Raw genomic sequence first — 12,419 nt, 5'->3', positions numbered from 1 at the left:
CCAGAGAGTAGTGAATCTGTGGAGTTCTCTGCCCAGGGGAGCAGTAGAGGCTACCTCATTAAATATATTTAAGACACAGTTAGATAGATTTTTGCATAGTAGGAGAATTGAGGGTTATGGGGAAAAGGCAGGTGGGTGGATCTGAGTCCACGGCCAGATCAGCTATGATATTATTGAATGGCGGAGCAGGCTCGATAGGTCAGATGGCCTCCTTCTGCTCCTATTTCTTATGTTTTCACTTGACCTTTTGCTCACTAATGACCAACTTCCCATTCTCGGCTCAGGCCCACAAAAGAAGTGTATGTGTTGTCAAGTTCCTCGGAGCCTTTCTCACTGCCAATTTGTTGGATTTACCCATACCATAGTGCCTGCTATAATTTTGGTGGATTGACATGGGTAGAAGACCATCCTTGTCCCAGATGGGTGGCATTGTCTTTGGACTATCAAATTGTCATGATATCTCTCTTGGAGAACCTGTCTGAAACTCTTGAAAACTACCTTTGGTATTTTCAAACTCTTTTACTCTCAAATTCTTAAATTAAATGTCCCTTTCCGTGCCTTCTCTGTAGCTTTCTCTTGGCATCTCCAGTTGGGTTGTTGACTAACTATGGAACTCAATGGGCTAAATGAAAGGCACAAATGGTGTTCCCATTGATTGTAACCATTTCAGCCTTTGACATAGTCATCCGTCAAAACCTCTTCTCCATTGTCTGGTCCAGTGGAATTATCACTTTCACCTATCTGATTGCAGCAAGAGCAACTCCAAAAATGGATTCACTTCCTCTACTCTGTGGCCCTACAACACCAAGCACCCACTTCACCCTTCCTGGGCCCTTCTTCCCAACACCCCTGCCCCCCTGTGCTTCTCTTGACCATGATCCATGATGAAGGTCACAAGCACATTCACAAAGAATTTCTTTAAGAAATGCACACTTTTACTTCTCTGCCGCCTCTAGTAATGGTGCTCTCAATGATATCACTGCTGAGGCCCTCATGGAATGAGTATCTCAGCAGCTGAATGTGGGAGAAGCTATGCCCTGTGAGTTTACACACAGGCTGTTGACTTCGGAAGGTGCCTGAGCAGCTCCTGCCATGAGTTCTAAACTGATGTCAGCAGAGGACTATAGTGAGGAAAGCACCATGCCAGTGTAAATAATTCAACTGAGGCTCTTCCACAATAGTGTTAAATTGAAGCTTAGGATTCCATGCTATTGGAATGGATATAGATATGCAGGGTGTGAAAATCAAAAGAGACTGCAGATGCTGGAAATTTATAACAAAACCAGAAAATGCTGGAAATACTTAGTAGGTCAGGCTGCATCTATGGGAGGAGAAACAGTCTTGGCCCGAAATGTCGACTGTTTATTTCCCTCCACAGATGCTGCCTGACCTGCTGAGTTCCTCCAGCATTTTGTGTGCGTTGCTCCAGGTTCCAGCATCTGCAGAATCTCTTGGGTGTCTGTTTTAGGCTGGAGACCCTTCGTCAGAACTGAAAGGAGACAAAAGAAGCTTGTGAAGCTGCAGGAAGGGGTGGGGGGTGATGTCTCTGATGGGCTAAAACTGGGGTGGCCATGGGGATGAGCTGTAAACAAGTTAATGAGTGAATTTCTGCTTGTGTGTTCAGCAGTGAGCTGTAAACAAGTTAATGGTCAATGAGTAAATGGGAGCAGTGAGAGGGTGGGACTGAAACAAATGTGGGAGTTGTGAAATGCAGAGCAGGAGGACCAGGAGGCTGGTGTGTCCTCTGCTCCCAGACACAGAAATGGAAGGGATCAAAAACAAGCAGAGCTAACAGACTCTGTTTACAGGCGGAGGACTGGTGTGCCGGGAAATTGAGTTGCATGCAGGGTGTGACGTGGTTTAATTAGGTGTGTGCCCGAGAAATGAATCACCCACTGAAGTGCCCATTCTTGTTTTGTAATCAACTGTATTTCACCTGGAAATGATATTTAGTCTACACCAGGTTAAATTGTATTTTGTGCAAAGGTCCAAGAAATGGGTGTTACAGTGTCCGATTTCCAGGCTCATATATTCAATGATAGATGGAACAGTAACTGAAAGACTTAAATCTAAGATCAACATCAAAAGTTGTTTGCAGATATTTCCTTGTCGCAGAGGGTTATGATGAAAATTGAAGTTCTGTGGGTGTGGAGATCCAGGTATTTTCCATGGATTCTGGAGGTATCCCCCTGCTTGTGTAAAATCAGGAAAACATTAAACATTCCATTAGCTGTGCTGTCAGTTAAAGCTTGCACTGTGCAGACTCCTTTAGTTTCGACTGGAAATGACACTAGATCTAAATTAGTTTTCTGCATCAGATACTCAGTTGTTGGCAGCTGCATCACTGGTGCTAACTATGCAGTGAAGCTGCCACCCCCACTTTAGTCCACGATCAATAGGAGAATTTACTCAAGTATCTGAAATCCGCTTTGGGTGAGCAGTTTTTGGTAAGGTACCCAGTAATTAACCTTCACACTTGAACATGAAGTTCTGGAAGCGGTGCAGCCTTCTGAGTGTGCTGGTAAGTTGTGTGTACTTCCGAATGACTGACTGGTTATAGCTCGGAAGAGGCCACTTGGCCCTTCAACTCTGTACTGGCCCTATGTATGATCAATCTAGCTAGACCCACCTCCACGCCCTCTTCACAGAGCCATGCAAATTATGCTTTTTTAAACACTTATCCAGGTCTCATTTGTCTGTTGCTATTGAACCTGCCTCCACTGCTACCTTTGGCAGCCACTCACACTGTAAAATGTTCTTCTTGGAAGTTGTGGTTCTTTTGCCATTCACCATCGTTCTGTGTCCACTTATTTATTAAACTGTCCAGCAACAGTAACATGGAGACACAAGAGACTGCAGATGCTGGAATCATGGGTCCTGCTGCAGGGTTTCCACCTGAAACATCGACAGTTCCTTTCCTCCCACAGATGATGTTCAACCCACTGAGTTCCTCCAGCAGATTGTTTGTTGCTCCAGCAATAGCTGTCTCTGTCTCCTCTGTGCCCTTCGTGATTTTTAAACACATCTATCAGATCCCCTCACATCCTTTTCTCTTCGATGGAGTACACCCTTATTTTCTCCAGTCTATCCACACAACCGAAGTTGCTCCTCCCTGAAATCATTTAAATAAACCTCCTCTTCACCCTCTCTAAAAGCTCCACGTCTTTCCTGAAGTGTGGTCCCCAAGAACGGGACCCAGTTTTCCAATCATGTTTCATTGCGACTTCCTTGCTCTTGTGTTCGCTTCCTTTATCGGTAAAGCCCAGGATCCACTTTACGCACTCACTGTATGTGTCCTGCCATCTCCAGTCAACTTTGGTAATCGTTTATTATTGTCACACGTACCGAGGTATGGTGAAAAGCTTAGTTTTGCTGCCATCCATTCAGATCATTTCAAAACATAAGTACATTGAAATAGTATAAAGGGAAAAGCAATAATAGAATGCAGAATAAAGTGTCATAGTTACAGAGAAAGTGCAGTACAGGTAGACAATAAGGTGCAAGGCCATAACGAGGTAGATTGTGATGTCAAGAGTTCGTCTTTATCGAACAAGAGTTCCTTCCAATAGTCTTATAACAGCAGGATAGAAGCTGTCCCTGAGCCTGATGGCACGTGTTTTCAAGCTTTGTATCTTCTACCTGATGGGGGGGAAGAAGAGAGAATATCCGGGATGGGTGGGATCTCTGATTATGTTGGCTGCTTTCCCGAGGCCGTGCGAAGTGTAGACCATGGAGGGGAGGCTGGTTTTCATGATGGACTGGGCTGTGTCCACAACTCTGTAATGTTTTGCAGTTACCATACCAAGCTGTGATGCATCCAGATAGAATGCATTCTGTGGTGCAACTATAAAAATTGGTGAGGGTCAATGGGGACATGCTGAATTTCCTTAGCCGCCTGGGGGAGTAGAGGCGCTGATGTGCTTTCTTGGCCATATCGTCTACGTGGTTGGATCAAGTTATTAGTGACATTTACACCTAGGAACTTAAAGCTCTCAACTATTTCCACCCCGACACCATGCACATACTGTATACCCCTTGATATCTCTATTCTTGTATGCCTTCTATAATTGTGCCCATTATTGCATACAGATTCATGTCCCACCAAAATGGTGTGAAAATTTCATTCACCAGTTCCACCTTGTATAAACAAAATTTGGAGGAACACAATTGATTTAAGTCTTTGTGCGTCATTTCACAAAAATAAACGCAAAATTTGATCTTATTTTCAGTGCCTGATGACGTATGTTGATTATGGAAATTCTGAAACTCTAAAAAAGTCATGTATCGTTGAACTTCCAGAAGACTTACAGCATCCAGGTTTGGCCAGCAAGTTTAGACTTTGGGGTCTTCAGGTTCCACCTAAGCAAGATGTCACTCCATTTGACCAGGTAAAGTGAAATATTCTTGGAATTCATGCAACAACATACTGACAGGCAGAATTTATAAATGGGATTCATCTTGATACATGGAAAAGTTCTAGTACAAGAAGTCTGCAGGACTTGAGTCCTTTCAACTGAAGAAAACGGGCAAAGAACTTCCTTTCTGTTTGATTGGTGTTCTGTTGGTTTCATTTGGTACAGAAGGAGAAGGGCCACATCCTTCTGGGCTGGTTCCCCCACCCAGAATCAGTCGCAGCTCTTACCCACAAAAGTCTTAAATTTGCTTCATTTTCATTGGAACTGCTGACTTTGTCCTTAAATTCAATCCATAATCTTTCAGCATTTCTTTGGAATGCAGTTGAAACATGCCGTTATGATAGTACTATAACATGGGAAAGCATCACATCAGAATTGGTCATGTTTTTGTCTGAAGGCCCAACTCCCTGAAATAGATAATAAATGTGATGCTTGCCTGACAATTTCAGCACCTGTTTCCTCTTCTGACAAGAACTATTTGTGGAAGTTCTGTGACATTAAATATCCTAAATTGTGCTTCTTTGAAGTACTCTGTAACTCTGGTTTTTGTGCAGCTGTAGCCATGCATTCTTTAGTTGTGTTTTGTACATATCTGTTATGTCATTTCGGTGTAGCTGTACCTTCTGAAGGCAAGTGTCAAACAGAAACCTCTGGTGGCTTTGCATCTTGATCTGGATTATTCTGAGATCTCATTGCAATTGCTCGATGCTGATCAGATCAGATAATTCTGTTTACGGCAACAATTTGTTGCAGATAATTTGTCAACAGAGGTGACAAAGGTTTTAACCAAAAAAATCCTAAGTTTATTCTTGATCATTTGAGTGGATATAGCACAGATTTCCATGCTCTCCTCGCACACCCCAGGGTCTTTCTAACTAAAGGCGACGATTTCACACAACATTGTCTGATGGTCATTGGTCTTGGTGTTTCTGGTCTGTTACTGGTTTCTCTAGATCAATGACAATGATTTCAACTAAACTCAGACTTTGATAAACCATCTGTTTATGAACAAATGATATTCTTTCTAACCATCCTCAAAGTCCTTATCACTAGCTTGAACATTTAGGTTAAAATTTAAAACTTAATAATTAGTCTTCAATTCCATGACTTGGTTGGGAGATTAATTAAGACAGAGCAGGGGTAAAGAGCAAGTGCTTAAATTAGAAGGAAGGGATTGTTGTGAATCATTGTACACTTCAGAGTGAACAAATGTGTTTCAAGTAGGCAACAAAACAAATGAAAGGTTACATCTCCTTAATTATTATTGCTAATTAGTCAAACCCTGCCTTTTTTGTAGAATGTAATGGGAAGTGTGTATTTGTCCTGTCATTCTTTCTCAGTTTATCTGTGCTGGAGTTCTCACTGCATTTGATTGTATTTGTAAATGACCTTAATACCACAGTAGGATCAATTTATCCAAATTTGCTGATCACACAAAGATCAGTGCATAGTTTAAATGTTGACAGGAGTATGAAGTTACAGTGATGTTAATGCATGAAATGAGTTTGCAGAATTGTGACAGGAAAGTGTGTCATCCATTTTAGGTCAAAACATTTTGAAATGGTGAATAGCTAGATGCACTGGAGGTCCAAAAAGATTTTATTTTGTCCATGTTGACAGCACACTAAAATTATAAAGACTAACATTACAGAAACCTGCTTGAATGTCATGTTTAGAGGCACAGAATGAAAAGTGTGGCTGTAGCTGTGCAATAACTCCTGGGGGTATGTAGGATATCTTGGGCAAGAAGGATGTTGGGGGTTGGATCTGTTGGCAAAATGTTACAATGACACAGGGGTAGGAGGGGGTTGTACAGGAGGGTTCAGAAAGAGGATCATGGCAGATGGATAAGCAGGTGATCAAGGGGAGTGGGCAAGAGATTGCAATGGATTGTTGAGCAGATGATCATGGTGAAGTAGTGTGGTCATCATTGGAACTAAATGTCTGCTGGTGGGGCTGCGTAACAACTGGTAAACCTGGAAGGAGGTGTGCACTTAAGGTTGGGGGAGCTGTAAGCCACACAGTCTAGTTAAAACCAATCTGGAGTGAAGATTTCAGCTCCGGGCACTCCACTGTAGAAATAGTTACTGGCTTTGGAATGAGTGGAGCATAGATTCACTGTTATATTACAGGGGGTCTGGGTATTAAGTTACCGGGGAAATTTGTATTCATTGGAATATGGAAGATTAAGAGCTGAGATTTTGAAAGGAATTGGTAATGCAGGTAGGGAGAAATCTTTCCCCTTGAGGGCAGAGTTTAGAACAATACGGATCTTTGCCAGTCAGTTATGATACAACACACGAAGGTGCTGGAGGAACTCGGTGGGTCAGGCAGCATCTATGGAGAGAAATGGACAGTCGACGATTTGGATCGAGACCCTTCATCTGCCCGACCTGCTGAGTTCCTGCAGTGCCTTTGTGTGTTGCTCCAGATTTCCAGCACCTGCAGTCTCTTGTGTCTCTGGTTATGATGCAAGGCATTACATACAGTGGTGAAGGTGTAGATCATGCTATCACACCTCTTAACAAAGCTTCCTCTTTTTTTTAAATGTCTTACTGAATATTCTGATAACCAGGACTTTATCTGACGTTTCAAAGGGCATCACTGAACTAATTTAGGACTAGGAAAAAGTAATTCTGTAACAAATGACAAAGCACAGACCACTAACACTTGGTCATTCATTGCATTTGTTTTGACATTTTGTGGTAACCATAGGTGCAGATGGTAAGCTGCATCATACAATATCCATCGCAGTGTAACAGAACTGACTGTCCTTACACAGGATATCGACCATTCCTTGCCCCTCACAGATACTGCTCGACCCACTGAGTTCCTCCAGCAGTTTGTTGTTTGCTCCAGATTCCAGTATCTGCTGTCTCTCATGTCTCTGACTGTCTGTCTTTCCCATTGTTTAAAGGAAGCACATGTTTCCTTTGCAATTAAATTTTCATTTGGCATGCATGTTTGATTTTAAAAACAACTTTGGTTGCTACAGATCAATGAATAATAAGCATGCATCATTTATGGCGATGATTGCAGCCAAAGCCTTAATGAACTTAAATGAAATACCAGTTGTTGGGAAGAGGACTAACTGCACCTAGTGTCGACCTGCTGCATAATGCAGATGGAAGAGGAGGTTGTCTGGCTCCATCTGCTGGAACAGCTGGACCCTGGGGCACAGCAGAAACAGTTTCTCACTGCTCAGTGCTAATGTGGCAACTCCTATTGAAGTGACTGTGGCAGACTTGACAGGGAATCCAGACAGTGACTGTTGAGTACGTTTTCTTTTTTTCCCGAAGTTGGAACTATAATGGTTCTCAGCTGGCATCTTTGGTCTTGCTGCCTGGAGCAGACCTCTGCAACTGTTGCCACAGGTCTGACTCGAATTTACACGAACTAGATATCAAGGAGGTGGCAAATAAGCTAAATAAAACCATTGAATATCCTGAATTATTGTTCCTATTTAGTTATAGTCTGCCTACATGAAGGGAAGCCTGCGTTTGTCATCTTAAACATAAGAGCATAAGAAATAGGAGCAGGAGTTGGCCATCTGGCCCATCGAGCCTGCTCCACCATTCAATAAGATCATGGCTGATCTGGCCGTGGGCTCACATCCACCTACCTGCCTTTTCCCCAGAACCCTTAATTCCCCAACTATGCAAGAATCCATCTAACTGTGTCTTCAATATATTTAATGAGGTAGCCTCTACTGCTTCCCTGGGCAGAGAATTCCACAGATTCACAACTCTGAGAAAAGCAGTTTCTCCTCATCTCCATCTTGAATCTATTCCCCTGAACCTTGAGGCTAGGCCCCTTAGTTCTAGCCTCGCCTACCAGTGGAAACAACCTCCCTGCCTCTATCTTACCTATCCCTTTTCATAATTTTATATGTTTCTATAAGATCCCCTCTCATTCTTCTGAATTCCAGTGTGTATAGTCCAAGGTGACTCAATCTTTCCTCATACGCTAACCTCCTCATCTCCAGAATCAACCTAGTGAACCTCCTCTGCACTGCCTCCAAAGCCAGTATATCTTTCCTCAAGTAAGGAGACCAGAACCGCACGCAGTACTCCAGGTGTGGCCTCTCCAGTGCCCTGTACAGTTGCAGCACAACCTCCCTGCTCTTAAATTCAATCCTTCTAGCAATGAAGGCCAACATTCCATTTGCCTTCTTGGTAACCTGTTGCACCTGCAAACCAACCTTTTGTGATTCATGCACAAGCTCTCCCAAGTGTCTCTGCACAACAGCATGCTGCAATCTTTCATCATTTAAATAATAATCTGAACTTCTATTTTTCCTTCCAAAGTGGATGACCTCGCATTTACCAACATTGTACTCCATCTGCCAGACTCTTGCCCACTCACTTAACCTATCTATATCCCTCTGCAGACTCTCCGCATCATCTGCACAATTTGCTTTTCCTTCAGTTTTGTGTCATCAGCAAACTTAGATACACTACACTCAGTCCCCTCTTCCAAATCGTTAATGTATATCGTGAACAGCTACAGGCCCAGCACCAACCCCTGTGGCACCCCACTCACCACTGATTGCCACTAGAGAAACACCCATTTATCCCAACTCTCTGCCTTCTATTGGTTAACCAATTCTCTATCCATGCTTATACCTTAACCCAATTCCATACATCCATATCTTATGGATAAATCTTTTATGCAGCACCTTATCAAACACCTCCTGGAAATCTAAGTATACAACATCCACCTGTTCCCCTCTATCCACTGCGCTCATTATATCCTCAAAGAATGCTAGTAAGTTTGTTAAACAGGATCTTCCCTTCCTGAATCCATGCTGTGTCTGCCTGATGGAACCACTTCTATCCAAATATCTCGCTATTTCTCCCTTGATGCTAGCTGTTATCCTTTCTCAGTTGGGATTCAACACCAGCAATGAGCACATTGTGCAGGTCCTGCTTTCAGGTTTCAGTTTTGTCACCAGTGTTCGCAAAGGACTGTTGGTGTTGAGGACAAGATGATGCTCATCAAATTTTTGTATGTTAAGTTACAAAATGAAAAAATAATGAGGGTAATAGGTATGCAACTTAAAAACTTACTAAAGTCTATAAATTTGTCCTATGTTTGTAATTTTTGTTGTGTGTGTGTGATGTATTTATGCCAACTTGTACAGTTTGCAGTTAACCCTTGAGAGATAGTAAACAAAGCAAATCAGACTTAACATTAAGAAAATAGGCCTATAAACTGGTTCGTGCCTGCAAAGGTGATTTCTTCCAATCATGAGTATTTGTAGGTGTAACACTGAGAAAGGAGCCTGAGGGCACGTACCACCAGGCTTAAGTTCAGCTTATACCCCACTATGATAAGACTATTGAACAGTTCCCTTATACAATGAGATGGACTATGACTTCATGATCTACCTTGTTGTGACCTTGCACCTTATTGCACTGCACTTTCTCTGTAGCTGTGACACTTTACTCTGTACTGTTATTGGTTTTACATGTACTACCTCAATGCACTCTGTACTAACTCAATGTAACTGCACTGTGTAATGAATTGACCTGTACGATTGATATGCAAGACAAGTTTTTCACTGTACCTCAGTACGTGACAATAATAAACCAATACCAATACCAAATGGAATAGTGCACAAATCCTGCAGAATTTTCCTTACGTGAGGAAACGCCCTTTTCTAAAGGAGAGCAATCGTCTGAGGCAGATGCCAGGCCTTGGTGTGTGGGGGGTATCAAAAGAAAGAGATGCCTGGGAGTGGATTGCATTGTTGCCCATCAGTATTGAGCAATCGGGGCAAGGGATATAACAAATTTGAAGCAAGGATTAGTGTTGGGGATTGGTGGGGACATGGCAGGGCTCAGGGCAATAGTCTTCTGGTGAATGGAGTTGGTTGGGTGAGGTTGGCAATCAGTAGTTGTGGGAGGTGAATCAAAGGTGCCATCAGCAGCTGAGGGGAGGGATCGGTAGTGGCATCTGAGAGTCGGTGGTTTGTCAGGTCAGGGAACAGATTGACAGGTGGGGAGTAGTTGGGTGAGGATCGTGAACACGATGGCAGAGAAGGGTTACTGTAACAGTTAGAGCTGGAGGTCGGGTAAGTAAGTTACTTAAAGTGGACCTGTCTCAGTTGGGTTTCCAGTGCCAGCTGAGTCTTACTGAAATAATGTTGTGCAAGCCTCCATCTGATTGTGGATGGTGGATGGTGCTGGCTGTGCCTCCTGGAGGTGGTGTTCAGAGGCTCATTTCTCATCTGTGCTCACCGTTGCCTACGTCCCAGGTCGTGGCTACATTAGCTCGTAAGTTGCACAGAGGACTTGGAATGAAAATTACACACTTTTGCAATCTCTGCAAAAATTGCAATCTCTGCTCTGGTATTAAATTACATTTTACTTTTCAAAGAGAAATGCTTTTAGCTGTAAAAAGGGAATAGTAAGCAGTGCTTAAGTTCTCCCACTGGGTGTCACGTCATCACCAGAAATGTTGACGTCTCAAGTCTTGGTTTTTGAAAAGGTATGGTAGAATTTGGTTTTCATCTTGATAAAAATTTTTAACAGGAAATAAAATCACTTTAATTTTTGGAGTTTATTTTGATATTTATTAATTTGAGCTATCAGGTTTGTACACAGGAGCTATCAGCGTGCAGGGGCTGATAGTTAACCAGTGCCGCCGGATACTCGTTACAGTTTTTTGTGATTGCTCTGAGAATGCAGGAAGTAAATGTATATAAAACAGTAAATCATTACTCGCATAATTTTCTGTTTAAATGGCAGTAACGTTACATTTGTCGGGGGGAAATGTGAAAAACACAAAAAGTTCAGGTGCTTTGTTACAGTTACTGAGATGCATGATTAGTGAGTTCTGGTTATTAATGATGGAATTTTATTGTGAGTGCTGAGAGATAAAATTGGCAAATGTTAACTTCTGCTATTTAAAAATTTTAATCCAGAAAGGAGTGATGAAGTTGTTCTTGCCATCGTGGGGGAGAAGCAGATTAGTTCGGACATAATGCCTAAAGAAGCACTTTGGGTTCATCCGAGGACATTGGAACAAATTCCATCGTAGAAGACATAAATGTAGGATCCGATGGACTGTAAATGAATTGGGCCAATGCCAATTCAGAAGGTGTAACTAAGGCACTGAGAGAGAGAGAGAGAGTTTAAACAATACAGAAGATCTAAGAATGAAGGGATAGTTGGTTGTTTACTTCAAACTTGAGATCAGTAGATTTTTTACCAAGTGAGAGGTTTTACAGAACAAAGCCAGTGCTATAGAAATGGGCCATAGGTTATTGTGCGGGAGGTAAGCTCGACACTGAATCAGTTCTCTATAGTCACTTCATCACCAATCCCAAGACACCTTATTTCACTTAACAGTCCTTTGTTTGACTCCTGATCAAATGCCGTCTGAAAATACATATTTATTACATGTTTTCCCTTTGTTCTAATCAGCTATATCCTTCAAAACGTTGACTGGATTTGTCAAACACAGTTTCCAAGTGTTTTGTGATTTTTGGCACAAGGTTAACTGGCTTTTGTTGATCTTCCTCCTTTTCTTGACGAGTGGGGTTGCATTAAAGTTGTAGAGTCATACAGCACAGAAAGAGTGCGTCAATGCTGATTGACGACTATCCATCTATACTAATCCATTTACCAGCAAGTGATCCATAGCCTTCGATGCCTTGGTGAGTCAGGTGGTTGTCCAGATACAATGTTGTGAGACTACCTGCCTCCACCACCCCCTCAGGCAGTGCATTCCACATCGCAACCACCCTCTGGGTGGGAAAAAATCCTCGGATCCCCTCTGCTGCTCTTACCCCTCACTTTAAATCAATGCTCTCTGGTTTTGGACATCTCTCTGGAGAAATTTTTCTCACTGTCTACCCCATCTCTACCTCTTGTAATTTTGTACCCCTCTATCAGGTCCCCCTCTGCCTCCTCTGCTCCAAGGAAAACAAATCCAGTCTGTCCTTGTAACTGAAACGTTCCACACCAAGCAACCTCCTGGTAAATCGCTTCAGTGCTA

The 12,419-nt window shown here is 42.5% G+C and overlaps 1 protein-coding gene across 1 annotated transcript in view; it reads left to right on the top strand.

Annotated features, from left to right (window-relative positions):
- The window catches only part of LOC127570452 (serine/threonine-protein kinase 31-like), a 96,460-nt gene that overhangs the window by 20,703 nt on the left and 63,338 nt on the right, over window positions 1-12,419 (top strand). Inside the window, exon 6 of the mRNA XM_052016053.1 lies at window positions 4,230-4,388. Coding sequence (XP_051872013.1) covers window positions 4,230-4,388 — 159 coding nt within the window. The remainder of the gene's footprint in view (window positions 1-4,229; window positions 4,389-12,419) is intronic.

Source organism: Pristis pectinata, chromosome 5, assembly GCF_009764475.1.
Source record: "Pristis pectinata isolate sPriPec2 chromosome 5, sPriPec2.1.pri, whole genome shotgun sequence".
NCBI classification, from domain to species: Eukaryota; Metazoa; Chordata; class Chondrichthyes; order Rhinopristiformes; family Pristidae; genus Pristis; species Pristis pectinata.
This window is presented reverse-complemented; position numbering and strand designations above follow the sequence as displayed.